At 36.5% G+C, this 20,154-nt stretch overlaps 1 protein-coding gene across 23 annotated transcripts in view; it reads left to right on the top strand.

Annotated features, from left to right (window-relative positions):
* The window catches only part of LOC105218274 (protein pangolin, isoforms A/H/I/S), a 159,340-nt gene that overhangs the window by 81,251 nt on the left and 57,935 nt on the right, over positions 1-20,154 (top strand). For all 23 annotated transcript variants that reach the window (XM_054235502.1, XM_054235500.1, XM_054235499.1 and 20 more), the window contains 3 exons: positions 16,392-16,473; positions 17,520-17,603; positions 20,008-20,154. In XM_054235502.1, the coding sequence (XP_054091477.1) occupies positions 16,392-16,473; positions 17,520-17,603; positions 20,008-20,154 (313 nt within the window). The remainder of the gene's footprint in view (positions 1-16,391; positions 16,474-17,519; positions 17,604-20,007) is intronic.

The following is a 20,154-nucleotide window of genomic DNA, read 5'->3' as shown; positions in this document are numbered from 1 at the left end:
CGGTTTTGGGTTGTGAAATCCATCTTCAAGCTTATAATTAATGTTTAATTAGCGAAAAATGCCATGTGCCAGTTGTGAAATGTATGTATGTATGTACCTACTAAACGAGCACACACCCAATACATGCATAAAACATGAGAAGGGGTAATCCGGATAAACAAAAAAGACATCCCTATCACTGTCCGTTGACATAATTTTAAATAATGAAGACTTTGTGCGGCTGAGTATACAACCAACAAATATACATACAAACATATATAAGTACATGTTTGCCGTGTCGATGACAGCAATGACAAAGAGAAGGCAACCTTTCGTTGGCACAAACGCTTGCGGACAACAGGGATGATCGAAATGAAGGCTAAGCATTATCTTTTACTGTTTGTAAAAAGAAGTAAAACGAAAAAAACGCGAACAACATACATTCATCAGCAGGATGCATTTGTGCTGCATTTTGTTAACAGTTGGAAATAGTACGTCGGTGTGCTGGTTGCGCGCATAAATACCCTTTCTCCCTATTAAAGCGGATTACAAACGACTATTGTGACACAATAGAGCACATAGCAATATAAACGTCTAATTGCTGAACTATTAGTACAGCAATCTGAACAATCAACATCCCTTGTCGGCAAAACCAAAAGTCCTTGCAGATAAAAATTGCGCGGTTGTACTTGCACTTAAATCACAACCGCCCTTAGTTCAATACTATTGGTGATAGGATTTCATTACACACACACGCAGATAGCATACATAATAAAAAAACGAAAAAAAACATTCAAGCAGAAATGTGTGCCTGGCCGGTATGTGCTTAAGACGCATCGCACGCATGCAACGTACTCATGCCGGCAGCGCTAGCTTTCATCACGCCCGCAGCGTTCTATGGTATACGACGAAAAACGCGTGTGCGAGTCACTCAAATTGTGACATCTTAAACATCCATTTGAAATTTAAGCAAGCGAATATATATTGCATTTGGCAACCTACTGTGACACGCTACGTGCAGACAAAGATATTCTCAATTTTATATACACATGAACGGAATTGTTCGCTTCCTGCAACACGCATAGACTTTAATTAACAATAAATAAAAAACGGTATTGTTTGTTGAATTTGCTCATTTCAAAACCTCGTCAGTTGCGTCTAAAAAACTATTCTCTAGAAATTGTAGAATTATAATCATACATGTGATACCGTTGTATCACACATGTATATAAATTACTTTGACTTCACTTCATAACGCTGGAAAAGAGTTTGTTTGCAGCGTTCCTTTGAACATTGTTACCAACCAGTATATAATATAATTCCAGAATTGCTGTGCCCCATCCAGTCGCGGATTAACTATTTCTGCAGGTATGGGTGTAGAACCCATCCTCTGGAGAAGTGTGTGTCCATTAGTAGTTCCAGGTATTCTTCATAGGTTGTCGTCCAGCCATGATTTGGCTTCCAATGATATGTGCAGACCTTGGTAGTATTTTTCTTGGACGAGTTGCCTCCACTGCACAGTGGTTCCGCTTGCATTAAGCCGCGGCCATAAATACTTCCCGTTAAGATATCGTTATGAAATTTTCAAAATCTAGAAAAAATATTTTAAATATATTATAAAAAATTGCTCACATCATGCGACTATATCCTATAGCTCCCTTAGGAACGATCGGGAAAAGTTATAAAAATTGTATTATATTCGGTTTTAAAATTTTGCATTTTATTATAATAACAGAGATTTAAATATATTGGGGGAAAAAGGCCCGCTCGCCCACTTCTATACAAATATACATATACAGATAGTTAATATAATGTCTTATTATTAGATATTTAACAAAAAAACTAAAAAGAAGTAAGGAAGGGCTATGTTCGTATCTGAGAGTTTTACCGATTTAGCCAAAAACTCTGAACCCTCATGTTCTATATCTGGGGCCTTGAAAGGCCCACGCCCATTGTCCATTTTTTATGTCACGTTTAATTCAGCTTTTCCGTACGATATAATTTAGGGTTTCTGGTGTTTTTCCTTACTGAATTAAAGCACTTTTAGTAGTTTTCAACATAACATTGGTATGGGAGGTGGGTGTGGTTATAAACCGATTTTCGCCATTTTCATGCTGTATAATCAAGTGCTTAAAGGAGATGACTCCAGAAAGTGTGGTTGATTTAGCTATAGCAGTTTATGAGATATGCACAAAAAACATAAATGGGAGCGGCCAAGCCCACTTTCCCAAAAAAATTTTATCCAAATATATCCTATATATTTATAATTTTATCCTGCCTAATGTGATCCTTTGTACCAAATTTTTTTTAAACCTTTTATAAGGTTTAGTTATTTGACCTTGAAGAACAAAATATGGCGTTAGTATATTGTAGATTATGCATATGTCTGCAAACTTTAACTTTTATATTAACTTAAGACACCCACAAATACACTGGATAAAAAAGTCAAAGGGGGAATGGGGGACACAACTAAAACTTTAACTAAACGTAATAAAGACGCATACAAAATATCCAAAAAACAAGGTAAAGAAAAGCATAAAATTAAAAAAAAATACAACACAAATTAGCTTTTATTATTATTGGAACATAAAATATATACCTTTCACTTAAAAATACATTTAAAATCATTCAAATTCAGGAACGTAAATTCGACAGGCTACTTTGAATTTCCTCTTTAGTTGAGAAGTATTCGCTGCACTATGAAAATGAACATGTACTCACGTCTTCGATTCTATTTTTAGAAAGTCGCGTTAGATTTCCAGATAAAACTGTTTTACCATATACAATTTTGATCATTTTAGAGACAATTCGTTTACATTTTGTCAAAATATTTTGTTATAATTTTTTTGATTTGTGGCATATGGGGGGAACCACTGTGCACTGCAGTCTCTACCTTTCCATGCAGTTCTTTAAGCTTTCCTTATTTTTTTTTGTATAAGACTTTCGAAGACTTTAATATCTAACCTAGTCCTCTTCTACTTGAGATAGTTTTGCTATATTAAATTGCCTTCTGCAAACTTTCTGTAATTTTTGAAGCTTAGGTGACTACCATGGGATCCTAGTCCTTTTGCTTCTTTTTCAATGCCTAGTAAATAATTGAAGAGCAACTCACCTCTTTCGTTGGTATCTATGCTTCTCTTGGATGCCTCACTGTTCAGTACCAATTCTTTTATTGGCTGTGATGTTATCTGATCCTCGTCGAAAGACATGTAGCTTGAAACCAGCTGTTATTGGTTTACTCCCGTCTCCCACTTCACTGCTGTATTGTCTTGGTTACTGTAGTTATGTAGCATAAAAACATTAAGATTGTTAGTTTGCCATGTATAATAAGTAATCCAGTGTCCTCAACCCGCAATTACGCCCTTCATTAATCCATGGCTCCTGAATGAGTACAAAGTCAGGCTGTTCTCTTGCCACGCGGTTAATTCGCTCTAAAGAAGCTAATCCACTGTGGTGATAGTTTATTTGTAGAATACGCATTATTTAGAATTAGATCTGCATCTTCGTGAGAGTCGCTTAAATGATTGTTCTCAGTACATAGTTTTGAGTGCTCACCTTGCCCCATGCTATCGAAAGAGCTTGAGGACTCCATGAGATCTCCCCCGACTTCACCTACCTCGTTATCTGAGTTCAGTTTACCGAAAGCATCTGTATCCGTCATTAATCTCCCCGTTATGGCTTCAGACTCTGATAAGCTGCATTATCTAAATCGGCTGAGATCCATACCTTTGCCCTTGGTCTGGGTGGCATATTCGTTCAATCGACCGCTACCAGCTTAGCTCCGGAATATATTTTCCTTGCTTAAGCTATAGCGGCTTTGTATAGCTGGACCGATCCCTCATCGTCACAGGCTATTATCTTGATCTGATCGTAATACCAACCGGCATTAGAATCAATAAATAAATACACAGTAAAATTAGTATAAGTAAGTAATCTTCGTTATTTGGATGTTCTTTAAATTATTTTTTTCAGCTACCAGCTAAAGCAATGTTATTTTCACCATACCATTTCTCGTCGCTATAAACACCATAATTTCAGCAAATCGAAAGTCTCACGTATACAATGCAAATTAGGCACGCATTGGAAAACGCGCTTCAAGTAGGCAAATTATACGCAAGAAATTTTGGCTTCATTACGCAATGCTTCTTATAACACACAGTTATTTGTATGGCTGATTTGCTCTTTTACACAATATATTTGGAGTATCCATAGTAGAAATAATACGGAACATTGCGTTGTAATTGTTGTGAGCTTATAGTCACGTGTCTTTTTTGCCAACGGCAAAACTGCGTTAAGGCATAACCACAATTTCGACCACAGCTTCGCAGTCTTACGCACAGTGTGACATATTCTGCGCTAATTATTTTTAAATACATATGTCACACAAAGGAAATATTCGTCCCTTTTGCCAAATGCGGTAAGTACTCAATAAGTGGAAGGTTGAATGAGCCTTCAACGGTATCAATCAAATGCTGGCACCAAATCATAACTGTTATTTATAGAATTTAAATGTAGGCTTCCTGAAGTACGTACTCAGCACAAATAGCCTGAGTTATGCCATCATTAGGTCCATTGTGTTTTCCAAAAACACCCTGACTTCTAAGATTTTTCCATCCCACCTGTCCAATTTCTCGTAAGTTAGAGTATTAGGAGCCGTGGAAAGAGTTCCTACTTAATTCACTGAAGACTGGGTATTCCCAAAGATAATGCAAAGCGTCTCATCCGCCTCCGCTCACGCCCTGAATTCCGCCCATTCTACTATACCAAGTCTCTGTAGGTGGCCTCTTAGAGGTAAGTGCCGCGTGATGACCTGCGATACTACTAAGTTCTCTTTTACTCAAAGTCTGTCAACATTACCCCATAGTAGTTTTGTGGTACGACCCGTGTTGCAAATGCTCCAAGACCTGAAGTGTTTTCCTAGTTCCCTAGTTTAAGGAAACTGTGTTCCGAGCTGCCACTGAGCGGTCCAAATCAATCGCCTTTTGATTTCCTTCTATACATATGAGATTATATAACGCAGTGAGACTTCGTCTTTGTGCAACGGATACCCTTAATTGCAGCCAGAGGTCTTCCCTTCAATGTAGAACTCGTACAGCTCATCGTTCCATCATCTGCGGTATTCGCCGTTGCCAATGTTCAAAGAACCACAAATCTTCCGCAAAACCTTTCACTCGAAAACTCCTAGTGCCGTCTCATCACATGTTGACATCGTCCACACTTCGGCACCACAAAGTAGGACGGTAATGATGAGGGGTTGTGTTTCGTCGAGAGAGGACTCTACTTTTCAACTACCTACTCAGTCCAAAGTAGCAAACGTGATTCGGCGTGGGATTTTGAAACTGACATTGTTGGTGTTGTTAATGCTGGTTCCAGGCTAGACGAAATTATCTTCAATTTCAAAGTTATGGTCACTGTGACGTGGGACCCAACTGTTGGTTTGATGACAGGCCATATTGTTATATTGTTAAATAATGATTTATTGATACGACGCTTGCAACAACATTATTGTCATCCGTGCCCCCTGTGTAACCACTAATAAGTGCACGCATAATCGAACGCAAGCCAACAGTTAGCTTAACGAGCCATGCGCTCTTGACTTCTCTCACCCTTAAATGTTTTAACAATACTGTGGGCATCTAAGCGAAATTTATAAAATAATAATTTGACATGACACGATTGCCAAAAGTCTAACTACGAACACGATATACAAGCGATTGAACAACAACCCTTCGCTAATGCCGCATTATGAATTGTAATAAGAAATCTATAATCACACATATATGTATGCACCAGAAATATTCAAGTGTAGAAGTGCTGATAGACGGGGCCGCCCCTTGTATTTGTATTTTTAAATGTTATTTGCCGGTACGTATTACGGATTATTTCACGCAATTATGAGCAAATAACATGATCGGTACAGGCTTGTTGTGCACATAAACATGCTAACAAAAAGTAGGGATTATGTATTATTGCACAAGAATTTTATGTAAAAAAGTGGGCATGTGTGCACTTGTTGCTTTTGTTATGGTATGTTAAACTTGACGTGTTAAATACACATACAATACACACTGAATATTTGTGTTTATTCTCAATTAGTTAGCTGTAGGCATGCTCCGTTCTTCAGTGCATCTGAACAATGTGACTACAGGTTTAATGCATTATTTGGAAATAACTTGCGAACATGTACATATGTATGTAAAAGTCGATAAGAAATTCCGCATAATAATTGTAACGCCATAAATAATTAAGAGCACTGCAATATTGCATACTTAACTGTTTACTAAACCAAGTTCCCCCCTTGTAAACTAATAAAACTATAAAAAAAAACATTTTCGCAATATTAATCGCAATGTATGTACATCCGTCTGTCCGTTCATTCGTCCGAGCAGAATATCTTTATTAAATGCCTGTGTTGCGTGGCACCTTGAGCGGATTGGTTATGCAGATGGGGGAAATCGGTCCAATACCACAAAGTTTCGAAAGTCCAAAAAGGAGGAGAAGGTATTCACAAGCAGGTATAAAATTCCAAACGCCACTCTACCCTCACTGGGAGGTTCCAGTCTGCAATCATAGATCCGAGATAGGAAGCTCTCATGGAAGAGAGTAAGAAAAGCTCAGTACATATAGTAAAAAACCTTATTCGTGAGGAATTCTCGGTGGTAAGATAGCCGCCATCTTGGAAAAACACAGTGCTGTATATATTGAGTACTTAATTTTAGTAAAACTTTAGTCATAAAATAGCAAATATTATATTGTCTTATATGAAGCGAATTTATTTATTTTTGCTATATTTCACTTATAGAAGATTTTAACATCAATGTGTGCCATATGCAACAAATTTATTTAATGTAGATGAGATATTTTATAAGTGGTGAGAATACAATACAGCTCTCATGCAAGTACTTCTCTGTGGTAAGTTATTTTTGGCCACACTTATTTAAACTTTACTGACACAAAATTACAAAAAAATGAATTTGCTAGTTTTAACTTGAATTATTTACAAATATTTATTTTTAAAATATTTTGCATTTTCCGCACCACCCCTGGTGTATGCAGTAGGCATATTTTCACTTTTACAACTCAAATTTAAAAGGAAAACATGATATAAAAAATGTAGTAATTACAACATATTATAAATAAATATTTCAAGTTTGCAAATTAAGTTCATAAGTTCTTACAGCTATTAAATATATATAAAAAAATAGAAACATTGCAAACAAATTTATACTTATACTTCAAACATTAAGCTAAAATTAAAAGATTAACTAAATAGGGTGGAAATGATTATGTTAAGCAAATACACAATATCTTGATGTGCTTAAAATGAGGTGTAGTCACCTCCCTTAAACTTTAAAATTTTTTAAAGAATAATATGTTATATTCTTTTTATATTCAAAACTTATAATTATGTAATTTCCCTGGAATTTTTTTTTATTTTCAAAACAATTACATATATACATATACGTATCTTCACTTCAACCGTTTGTTGAAAACTAATGACTGTATTAGGTATGTATGTGATTGGCGTTGCAACCGTTTAGCCGGTTATAGCCGAATCGACGATAGTGCGCCACCTCTCTCTCTCCTTCGCAGTTCGGCGCCAGTTGGAGATCCCAAGTTTAACCAGGTCGCTCTCCACCTGGTCCCTCCAACGGAGTGGAGGCCTTCCCCTTCCTCGGCTTCCTCCGGCGGGTACTGCATCGAACACTTTCAGTGCTGGAGTGTTTTCGTCCATTCGGACAACATGACCTAGCCAGCGTAGCCGCTGTCTTTTTATTCGCTGAACTATGTCAATGTCGTCGTATAACTCGTACAGCTCATCGTTCCATCGTCTGCGGTATTCGCCGTTGCCAATGTTCTGAGAACCATAAATCTTGCGCAAAATTTTCCTCTCGAAAACTCCTAGTGTCGTCTCATCTGATGTTGACATCGTCCAAGCTTCTGCACCGTAGAGCAGGACGGGAATGATAAGCGACTTGTAGAGTTTGATTTTGGTTCGTCGAGAGAGGACTTTACTGTTCAATTGCCTACTCAGTCCAAAGTAGCACCTGTTGGCAAGAGTTATTCTGCGCTGGATTTCGAGGCTGACATTGTTCGTGTTGTTGATGCTGGTTTCCAGGTATACGAAATTATCTACGACCTCGAAGTTATGACTGTCAACAGTGACGTGGGAGCCAAGACGCGAATGCGCCGACTGTTTGCTTGATGACAGGAGATATTTCGTCTTGTCCTCATTCACCTCCAGACCCATTCGCTTCGCCTCTTTATCCATGCGGGAAAAAGCAGAACAAACGGCGCGGTTGTTGCTTCCGATGATATCAATATCATCGGCGTACGCCAGGAGCTGTACACTCTTGTAGAAGATTGTACCTTCTCGGTTTAGCTCTGCAGCTCTTATAGTTTTTTCCAGCATCAGGTTAAAGAAGTCGCACGATAGTGAGTCACCTTGTCTGAAACCTCGTTTGGTATCGAACGGCTCGGAGAGGTCCTTCCCAATCATGACGGAGCTTTTGGTGTTGCTCAGCGTCAATTTACACAGCCGTATTACTTTTGCGGGGATACCAAATTCAGACATCGCGGCGTAAAGGCAGCTCCTTTTCGTGCTGTCGAAAGCAGCTTTAAAACCGACAAAAAGGTGGTGTGTGTCGATCCTCTTTTCACGGGTCTTCTCCAAAATTTGGCGCATGGTGAATATCTGGTCAGTTGTCGATTTTCCAGGTCTAAAGCCACACTGATAAGGTTCAATCAGTTTGTTGACGGTGGGCTTTAGTCTTTCACACAGTACGCTCGATAGAACCTTGTATGCGATATTTAGGAGGCTGACCCCACGGTAATTGGCGCAGATTGTGGGATCTCCCTTTTTATGGATTGGGCAGAGCACACTGAGATTCCAATCGTCAGGCATGCTTTCTTCCGACCATATTCTGCAAAGAAGCTGATGCATGCACCTTATCAGTTCTTCGCCGCCGTATTTGAATAGTTCTGCCGGTAATCTATCGGCCCCCGCTGCTTTGTTGTTCTTCAAGCGGGTAATTGCTATTCGAATTTCTTCATGGTCGGGTAATGGAATATCTGTTCCATCGTCATCGATTGGGGGATCGGGTTCGCCATCTCCTGGTGTTGTACTCTCACTGCCATTCAGCAGGTCGGAGAAGTGTTCCCTCCATAATCCCAGTATGCCCTGGACATCGGTTACCAGATTACCACCTTGGTCTCTACATGAGGATGCTCCGGTCTTGAAACCTTCGTTAAGTCGCTTCATTTTTTCATAAAATTTTCGAGCATTAAACCATAATAGGTAAACCATAATATAAATATCATAACGGTTAGTAATATTAAATTTTCAAAAAAATTAAAGGACCAAGGTATTATTACCAACCCAGGTATACATTTTTTTTCTTAAGTTTAAGATACAATAAATACTTGAAACGCATTATACATATGAATCTAAAATATTACTAACTTTGCAATAAATAACATTTAATACAACAATAGCATTGAACAAACATACGAAATAATTTAAAATAATCACAATAATAATGAAAAAAAATGTTATTTAATATCTGTGCTGTTCATCAGACTTTAAAATTTTTCCGAAGATTAAATGCTAGCACAACACCCTAATTACCACAATTGTAGCAAAAAAAAGCGTAGCACACAACCCAAGTACGCCTCGGTGGTGTGTTAAAAGATGAAAAATAATATACAAACCAAAGGCTTTCTACTGCATATACTGAGAAGAAAAGCTTCGGTAGCACTATACTGCTGTAAGGGAGCTATTGGGAAAAGTTGGGGTCGTACCTGTGGATATTTCCGGCAGGTGCAAAGGTCACTATCAGACTATGAGACGCTAAGTACATTAAGGGTCCCAAACAGCGGCATTGCATCTCACATTGCTTGAATCACTGCACCGCGGAATCGTCCTCTAGCGGTTTCTTCTCTACGCACATACCTACGAGGACTATGTGGGAAGGGAGAAGTCGTTGGAAAAGAGGTACACGGATGGATCGAAGTTAAAGTGGAATGTGGGAAGGGGAGTTTTCAGTCGGAAGTTCTCAATCAACACCAGCTTAAGGCTACCAGACCACTGCAGTGTCTTTCAAACAGAGCAATCAAGGTAGCAGTGTGTGGCTCCTCTAGGGAGGTCTACATTCACACCGACAGCAAAGCGACAATAATAGCATTGAATTCGACGACAGTAGGTTCTAGGCTTGTTAAGCAGATGCGATGGCCAACAAACAGATCGAATCGACTAAAGCAGTTTGTAACAGATTCCAAGCGTTTTACCTAATCATAAGTGCCTTTTTTATCCAATAGGCATTTACGTAACCGTATCTATTATTGCGGAATATACTCATATACATTTTTCTATTATGCAATAGCTTTACATGCATTCTTGCAAGCTGCTTGATTGCATTTTTTTGTAATGCCGTTGTGTCGTTCCTTTGTATTCTCGAACATATTTTGCGAAAACCTACTAAAATTTTTACAGACCAAAGCCAACTATCGAACTCAGTTACATTTAAATAATTATTGTAATTCATAGCAGGCAAAAGTTCAGTGCCTGTTGCTAGATGTTGACCACCCCTTTAAACAATGCGCCGTCAGACCTTTCGTTTATTGTTGTTTTGTTAACAATACCACCACTTCAATGCACTGCTTGCTGCCACTACATCCCACTTCAATTCCATCTACTCCACTCTGATTGCGGTCGGTCGCACTAATTCAATAACACAATGCTGTTTTTTTATTTACATTATACATTGCGGTTTTAGGGGAAGTTACATACAGTTTGTTGGTCGTAGCTACTGAAAAATTTACCAGAAAACATACATACCTACACACATTTACACGCCCATTGTTGCAGTAATACTGGGCCTAAATAAGCGCAAATGGATTGTGCCCTCTTCAAAATGTTTGCAACATATTCGACATTTTTCTTCATAATCATTCGATGCGGAATTTTTATGAAAAGTCTGAAACGCATGCTGGTATAATTCATCACACAATAATTTGATCCGAATAATTTTTTTATTATGTAATGGATTTTACATTCCTCTTTATATCATATACACACGAGCTTAAACGATAACACTGTACAATACTTGGCTAAGTATTGAATCTAACTAGTTTTTTGGCTACATTTTATAGCGGCCAAGTCCCTGATGCGTTGCAATTGTAACTATTGTATGATATCCCATACGTTGTGTCTTTCAAACCACTCGAAGAAACATCTAGAGCTACAAAAGTTTCTGCGTGAGTTGGTACTTGACATACATATGTAAATCCCCAGTTTCAGAACCTTCATCATCTGCGCTCTCCTTACTTTTCATATAACATTTGATCAATTATAAATCATTTCTGCATCAGTATCAAATTGAAGCAGTAGATAGAGTTAGTTTTAATTATTTTTTCTACCAAAAACCTTTTTAAATTGAATATTCGCATAATCGATGTTCGGATAATCGGATATTCGGGTAATCGTTGTTCGGACAATCAATGTTTGTGTAATCGATTGTCGGATACGCGATGTTCGAATATTCGGATATTCGGATAATCGATGTTCGGATATGGGGATAACTTTGTTCATATAATCGATGTTCGGTTAATCGGGATTCTACTGTATGTTAAATCGTCCTGTGAACCAAAACAATTGCTCTCAAATAATGATTTCATATTTGAATTAGAATGAAAAAATATAAATTTTATAAATTTTATAAATTTAAGCCTAAAATGCCTCGTGGTACTAGTTTGTCAGCCAAGGAACAAGAAATAATCATAGAAATGCATAAAATTGGGAATATCGCGTCTAGACCAAAGCGATATCGAAAATGTATATCAAAACTTCTTAAAACCCCCACTAATTATGGAACAGTGCGACGCAGCGGACGGAAAACAATCGGTGCAAAAGGATGATTCGACGGCTAGAAGTTGCGGACTTGATCAGCAGCGGTCAAATAAGGATCTAGTTAAGACTGCAAATCACAATAAACATAATTTTTCCAATTATACATAAAGTCAGACTCTCAAGCACACCTCCATGGTACCTAAACCAACGCTAAATAAAGGCACAATAAAGCACATTTGAGGTTTGCAAATAAATACCAATTCTGGGCCGATAAGTGATAGAATATAGACTTTAGTGACGAAAAAAACTAAATTTGGTCGGCCCAGATCATTGTAAAAAATATTGAAGCGATTCGCCCAAGGAACGACGGTCCTGCTACGAGATATTTTTCGAAGCGGTACCCTGATTTCATGGGCTGCATTTTGTTGCAGTGGAAAGACATCTACATGTTTTATATCCCCTCAAATGAATGCTAATATTTATGTAGATCTTTTGGACAAAGAGTTGATAAAATTTGCTGCAAATAATTACGGCATATAACTGGACATATCAGTAGGATAACGCTTCAACCCACACGAAGAACATCTTTAACGACTGGAAAATCCCCGTATTACAATGTGCAGCATTGAGTTCGAACCTAAATTCTATTGAGGATCTTTGGAGATCCTCTCTGCTACAGTTTTCCAAAACGGAAAGCAGTTTGAGACAGTACATCACCTTAAATTAGCCATAGAGCAAGAATTTGCGGCGAATACCGCAGACGATGGAATGATGAGCTGTTTGTGTTATTCGACGACATAGACATAGTCCAGCAAATAAAAAGACAGCGGCTGCGCTGGCTAGGTCATGTTGTGCGAATGGGCGAAAGTTCCCCAGCTCTGAAAATTTTCGATGCAGTACCCGCAGGTGGAAGCCGAGGAAGAGTGAGACCTCCACTCCGATGGAAGGACCAGGTGGAGAAGGACCTGTCTTCACTTGGTATTACCAATTGGCGCCAAACTGCCAAAAGGAGAGATGCGTGACGCGCTGTTGTGGACTCGGCTATAACCGCGTAAGCGTTGTCTTCTCCATTCAAGAAGAAGAAGAAGAAGATGCCAATATTTACATAACTTTTCCACAGTCATTAGTTAATTCTCTGGTTAAGCGGCTTAATTTAGCTTTAAAATGTAAGAACAATGCTCGTGACTATTAAAATAAACATTCTGAAAGAAACTCAAATGTATAAGGTTTATTGGTAAAAATAGAAAAATGCACATATAAATATTTACTATAAGCCTAAAATTAAATAATGTTTTATACATAAAAAATTGTTTAATGTTTTGTATTTTATTTCGTATATAATAGTAATAACAAACCTGCATACATACATACTCAGAAACATTTTGCAATTTTCTAATCGTTTAGTTTTTTTGCAAAAAGTTCATGCACATATAATTATTTGTATGAGGTATGTACAGTAGGGTGGGTCAATTTGTATGGAGCAAAAAAAATTAACCAAGCGGTTATCAAAATCGTAAACTACGATGAATTCTAAGAAAATTTGCCCAAGAAACCATGGGTCTAAAATCAAAATGGAGCTTCCGGTTTTTAACGAGAAACTTTTCATTTTGTTTTTTTTTTATATGTTACCTAACCACCCATAAAAATTAAAATAATAATAAATAAAATTTCAAACTTTAATAACTTTAATCTTCCGCGAAATCGTATTGCAGTTAACAATTTCATTTTATATCTATATATAAAGCAAACACTTAACTGTTAAGGGCCAAACAATATATAATATACTTCTAAAGTTCGCAATTAATTAGTTTTAAGGTCTTGTTTGCTGTCCATCCTAGATGTTGCGTTTCGACTTGCAACCGTGACTGCCATAACACCATCACGATTTTTTTCTATAGTTCGACGTGAAACGCTAGTCAGCAGTTGCACAAAGCGCTCGGTTCCTTGAATATGTGGAGGAATTTGTGGATCCGGAAGTGGAGGATTGTCAAATTCTATGTATTCGAGCAAATGGTCATAGGATATGTTTGCATTCGTAAAGTTTTTTTTTATGGAGATGACTCCATAATTAAAAGAAGCTTAAGTTTTGCTTTAAAATGTTAGAATCGCGACAGTTCTTCCTTGAGTAAAAACTAGTCGGATTTCTGGCTGCAATACAACACCGAATACCAAACTCAAGATGTTTCCCTTCAACAGTTATTAAAATTTCTAATCTTTAGTGTTTTCAAAAATTACCGTTATATGGCAGGTGGGCGTGGTTTTTGTCCGCTTTTGATAATTTTCCAAATATCGCTTACATAGGCATAATGTAATACGTATACAGAATTTGAAAAAAATCGGTGAGGTGGTTCCAGAGATATACATAGGAACTCATAAGTGAGCAGTGCCACGCCCCCTATAAAAAATTTCTGTACTGTCGAATTTTCTGCTTAAATACAACATCACATACCAAATTTGAGCACATTAGCTTCGATACGATTTTTACAAAATACAATATACGAAAGATTCTCGTTAAAAACCGGAAGCTCGATTTTCATTTTAGACCCATGGTTTCTTGGACAAATTTTCTTAGAATTCATCGTAGTTTACGATTTTGATAACCGCTTTGTCAAGAAAAAAATTGACCCACTCTAATGTACAGTCTTATTAAATATAAAATACAGTTGAACTTCTCTAACTCGAATCATCATAATCCACAAAAAAAGCAGTAAAATGTAGTTTTATTTATTTACTTCGCATAAAGTTTTATGCGCATACGTTAAAACTTGTATTCTGTGATTTTGTTTGTTGCAGTTGCTATTATTTGGGTCTTGACGTCTGTATCCTATGGATTTGTTACATGATTTATGCAATCCCTAAGTGTAATACTATATTTTTTGTTCGCCTCCATACGTTACAGAAGTACTTTTTGAAAATTCTGTCTCGATAGTAAAATTTTAAATTTTGTATTATGCCCTGGTCAAAAGTTCGATTTATGGAACGAAATTTGTATGATATTTTACTTCTATTGCCAATTTAAGTGTTAGAGTTATGGAGAACTTCGAGTTATAGAAGTTCCACTGTATGTATGTATGAGATAACCGGTATAAGTGAAAAAAAAATGTCAGAGAAAATATTATGAAAAGTCATAAAAGGATCTAGATCAGTGGAAATATTGTGATGGTTAATACTCCAAAAAAATGTGTGGACCATATAGTAGGATCATTTTAAGTATATTGACTCCTTGTATTGTTGGAGAATTCACTACGTTACATAATTTGTAAGAATTGAGGTTAGTTTCGGAGTACTCCGTAATCCTTGTGCGGTGCTATTTAGTTGTATGCATTGAGTATACGCCATTTTTGCAGGGTTTATATACAAGATGTACTCTTAAAAACAAACATGTTTACATACATATACCACATTGTAGCTGTACAATGTAGCGTCTCTAGCCAACCCTTTTTTGAGGGGTTGGAAAGCAAACAGCAGCAATAGCAATTGAGCGATATAAATCGTGGGAATGCAATCAAAACTCGCGTTCTTCTTTGCGAAATACAAAAAGAAATGAAAACAAAAAAATACAATAGTAAAACTCTACTAACACAAAAAAAAAGAGAGCACCATTAATTTTAACATGAAAACGCAAAATTTGTGCAATGTACATGGTAGGAAAGCCATGACTACTACATCAAGATGACACTTGACTTTGACGCTTTTTATAAAATACTGGCTAAATAGATTGGTGTCTAAGTTTAACTGTATAACAATGTGAAATATTAATGAGTCATTTTCTAAGCTCGCAATTGTTTTCGAAGGACAAAGTTAATCTAATGGGTTTGAGTCTGAGACTGTGGAGGCTCAAGCAGTTTAATCCTATTGCATTGAAACTATTCATACAGTGTGACCATCGAGCCCAAAAATGTCAAGATTTGGGGGATCCGAGTTCTCGAAGTTCGTGATATAATACCTTGCTTGAATTATATCATCCATGCGGAGCGGTCCAGCAGGCTCACTGCTGTAAAGCATTCCCTCGCCATAACTGATCCTCTCATCCTCTCCAATTTTAATTGTTTGACATATGTATATATGTATATACATGTATTGCGTTTATGTACACCAGTTTTCATAACGTTCCACATCCTTATGCCTCTCTCTGCCAGTATATGGTTAGTTTTAGTTACATCAAATCACTTTCATTCAGTCATCAACGGTGAAATGTCATTAATTTTTTAGCGACTTTTAAACGAGCATAACGGTGTTTTTCGCTTAAAAATGCCTTTCAGACGGTAATTTTTTGGTATCTATGTTGCGTCTCGTGACAGACATGAACTCCATGGACCTTCTTAATAACTTTATAAGACTCCAACGCGGTGCCTGTACCTCATAAAACGATTAAGCGCTGCCTATTTTTGCTATAGTTCGAGATGATCAAAAAATTATAGTGGTTTTTTATTTAAGGATGAATCCAAGGATTTAAATTTTTCACAAACGATGGTTTATAGCGAACTATTCACAAAATGTTCCACATACTTGTATTTTTTATTGATGTGCATATTTGAATAACCTCGTCTTTTTTCATTTATAGGTTTAACGCGGCCGGCTATATATTCATTTCCCTCAAGCCAGTATGCATATCCTATGCTTGGACCCGATATGACACCGTCGTGGTAAGTGTGTACTATTGTCATATGTTTAACTAATTTGTAGGTTTAAATTTTACTGAAATTTTGTTAACGCGGATATTAAGAGGTTACATCTAGTTAGGATGTAAAAATGCGGTTTTTCAAACAATTTTCCTGAGAAAACATCTAACCCAGGAACACCTACAAAAAAGACGTTTTGCGTTGACACTACATATCGTCCCCTCAATATAACAATAGCGTATAATTTTTTTTGGGTTTTGAGAAAATCGAGTTTAAAGTTTTTGAAGTTTTTTTATTGAAGGAAATTTTTGAACATGAAATTATACACCATTTTTTCCAATGACATTTTGACCCACTTTGTGGAAGTAGAATTTGACGAAATTTTGACCAGACATATATAGAATCAATGATGGAGATCTAAATAAGCAATAAAAAAATAATGGCGTATGAACACATACGCTATTATTATATTGAGGGGACGATATATTGCTGAAGTGGATGACTGATTTTCATAAAGTAATCTTGTAATTAATCGATCGAAGAAACAAAACATTTTTTTTACAAAATGGTGGATTAAAATCTATAATAATTTTGGCCTTAAATTTTGTACAAAAAAAAAAAGTAAAAAAAAGCTTATATTAAGTACTGGAAAATATAGTTCAGAAGCCTGTTTAAAACTTTTAGATTAATCACTTCTGCCATTCCCGAGAAATGAAATCTTCGTCACCGTCTTTTAAAACACAGTTTTGAGAAAAACAAGGCGCTACACCGGCCTACTAAATGCGCTGACGCGTCGCTACAATTATGCGTAGAACATCAAAAGTAACCGTCGGATTGACTTGAAATTTTAACAGTGTTTACTTGAATACATGTACGTTACGAAAATTAAATTTAAAAAAATTTATTTCTTTGAAAATTCTAACAAAATGTAATATCTTAAACAAGGAACTAGCGTTCATAAATAATTACAGAAAGGATTAATAAGCATATTATAAATTATTTTTATTTAAATATTTATTTTTATATAGCTATATTTGTTGATCAATATTGCACTTATTGCATATTTTTAGGCATACACCATCTGTATATTCTGCCGCATCAAGTTTTCGAAGTCCTTACCCATCATCATTACCCATCAACACAACGTTATCAAGGTAATTTCCTACTCACGTAAGCACTTACATTTTTTTCCGCGATTTTTTTATACTCTCGCAACAAAGTAGAGAGGATTATAGTTTTGTTCACATAACGGTTGTTTGTAACACCCAAAACTAAACGAGTTGGATATACTGTTATATATACCAAAGTGATCAGGTTGAAGAGTGGAGTTCAAATCCGAATGTCTGTCTGTCCGTCCGTCTGTGCAAGCCGTAACTTAAGGAAAAATTAAGATATCTTGATGAAACTTGGCACACTTATTTCTTGGCACCATAGGAAAGTTGCTTTCGAAAATGAGCAAAATCGGACCACTGCCACGCCCACAAAATGGCGAAAACCGAAAACACATAAAGTGCCATAACTAAGCCATAAATAAAGCTATGGAAATAAAATTTGGTATGAAGGATCGCACTATGAAGGGACATATTTGGAAGTAATTTTTTGTACATATCTCGGAAACCAATAGAGCTATATAAACCAAACTTTCTGCAGTCGTTTTTTTAGCCACTTCCTAATGCAGTCCAAAAATGAAAGAAATCGGATCATAACCACGCCCACCTCCCATACCAAGGTTAGGTTGAAAATTACTAAAAGTGGGTTAACTCACTAACGAAAAACGTCAGAAGCACTAAATTTCACATAAGAAATGACAGATGGAAGCTGCACTCAGATTTTTTTACAAAATGGAAAATGGGCGTGGCGTCGCCCACTTATGGGTCAAAAACCATATCTCAGGAACTACTCGATCGAAACTTGGTTTGTAATAGTTTCCTTGCATCCCAATGATATGTTGTGAAAATAGGCCAAATCGCTTCACAACCACGCCTACTTCCTATATACCAGAACTTTGAAGACGTTCTGAATCGTTTACATTACAATATATAAAGTAAGCACTAGTGAAGATATCGGTGCAGAACTTTGCACAAATACTATGTTTATAGTGTGGCAGCCCCATTCTAAAAATCGCCGAAATCGGACATAGGTTTTTAAGGCCCCATATATCGAACACGAGGACCTCGGTGCTTCTAACCTAATATTATGGTTTCCAACTTTCAATGGACTTTATACAATATATATGACAAATATGTGTGTCAAATTGTGTATTACATAATATTAATTAAGTTAAATAAATAAATTGCGAGAGTATAAAATGTTCGGTTACACCCGAACTTAGCCCTTCCTTACTTGTTATATTATGTAAATAAAAATGTTTTTCCTTTTTTACCATGAACGAATTAATGCTTATTAACAATATAAAGATAATAAAAAATACACTCATCTCTAACTTTATAGCATGGGTTAGTTGAATATCAAGTTCATATGAATATTCTTAGTTTAAGCAGGTATCTAGAGGTAAATAATCTGAGCATTTATTTGTATATATAAAGAGTCCGACCGATTAATCAGCATCGGCACCAACCACATTTGGCCGGTTCTTTCTACTACTTTCGAATACTTAAATATTTTTTTACTATGTTATATAAATATATAACTATAACTTCTTTAAAGCTTAAAATATGGATAAAGCACAGGATGATTCATATTTGACTGCACCAATTATGCCTCGCTTTAATAATTAATATAAGGAAATTTTGGCATTAAATTGATGGTTTTATTTAGCCTTCATTTAGAAAATACTGTTTCATTCAACAATTTGTTGAGATTTTGAAGCTATTTTCATAATGCCTTATAAAAACCCTCGTTGGTTGTTGGCAAAAAACTGGGAAGTCTATTTTAAATAGATTGATTCTTTTGAGGCCAATTCTTCACAGACTACATCATTCGACATAGATAGGAGCAGGTAATAATCACTTTGCGCTTCTCCTTACTAGAGTGCATACAAAAGAACCTTCCAAACAAGCTCCCGAAGCTTCTTTCGTGTCACTATTAATATGTGAAGCCTTTCTTTGTCCTGACGAAACACAAGTTTCTCCTATTGTTCCAAACTGGCCTCTTCTGGTCAATTGTTTCCATTAGAGGGTCCCGTCTTGTTGACAGCACAGGTTCGAATTAAGTCCGCATGTAGGTGGATGGCTCAAAATAAATTATTATCTGCCAAATTCAACTTCCTGACCGTCCTTAAGCAAAAAAACTATTCAGCTGATGTAGCAACTTGCCTGGAGAAACTATTTTACTAAATAAATTTATTAATGCAGAAATCGGCATCGGCATTGGCCAAAACTTGTCAATAGGTCGTACATCTATATATTTTGCATATAATACTATTTTTATGAAAATTAAATATTTCTTGTGATTACGGTTTATTGAATTGCTAGGATTGAATTATATATATGCATAGAAAATTGCAAACGCTTTGTAAGCAATTCCGAATTTTCGGAATTATCATATTGTATTTAGTATATATTATATAGTTATATACCAAATTTTCCTTTATTATAGTGATTTCCCATTTCGTTTTCCGCCGAATTTGTTGCCTTCAGTCCATACCTCACCGCACCATGTACTCAATTCACATCCAGCGATTGTGACATCTGGTCCCAAACAGGACTGTAATCAAGAGCCAGCATCAAATCATCGATATTCGAG

The sequence above is a fragment of the Zeugodacus cucurbitae genome, chromosome X (genome assembly GCF_028554725.1).
Source record: "Zeugodacus cucurbitae isolate PBARC_wt_2022May chromosome X, idZeuCucr1.2, whole genome shotgun sequence".
In the NCBI taxonomy this organism is placed as follows: domain Eukaryota; kingdom Metazoa; phylum Arthropoda; class Insecta; order Diptera; family Tephritidae; genus Zeugodacus; species Zeugodacus cucurbitae.
This window is presented reverse-complemented; position numbering and strand designations above follow the sequence as displayed.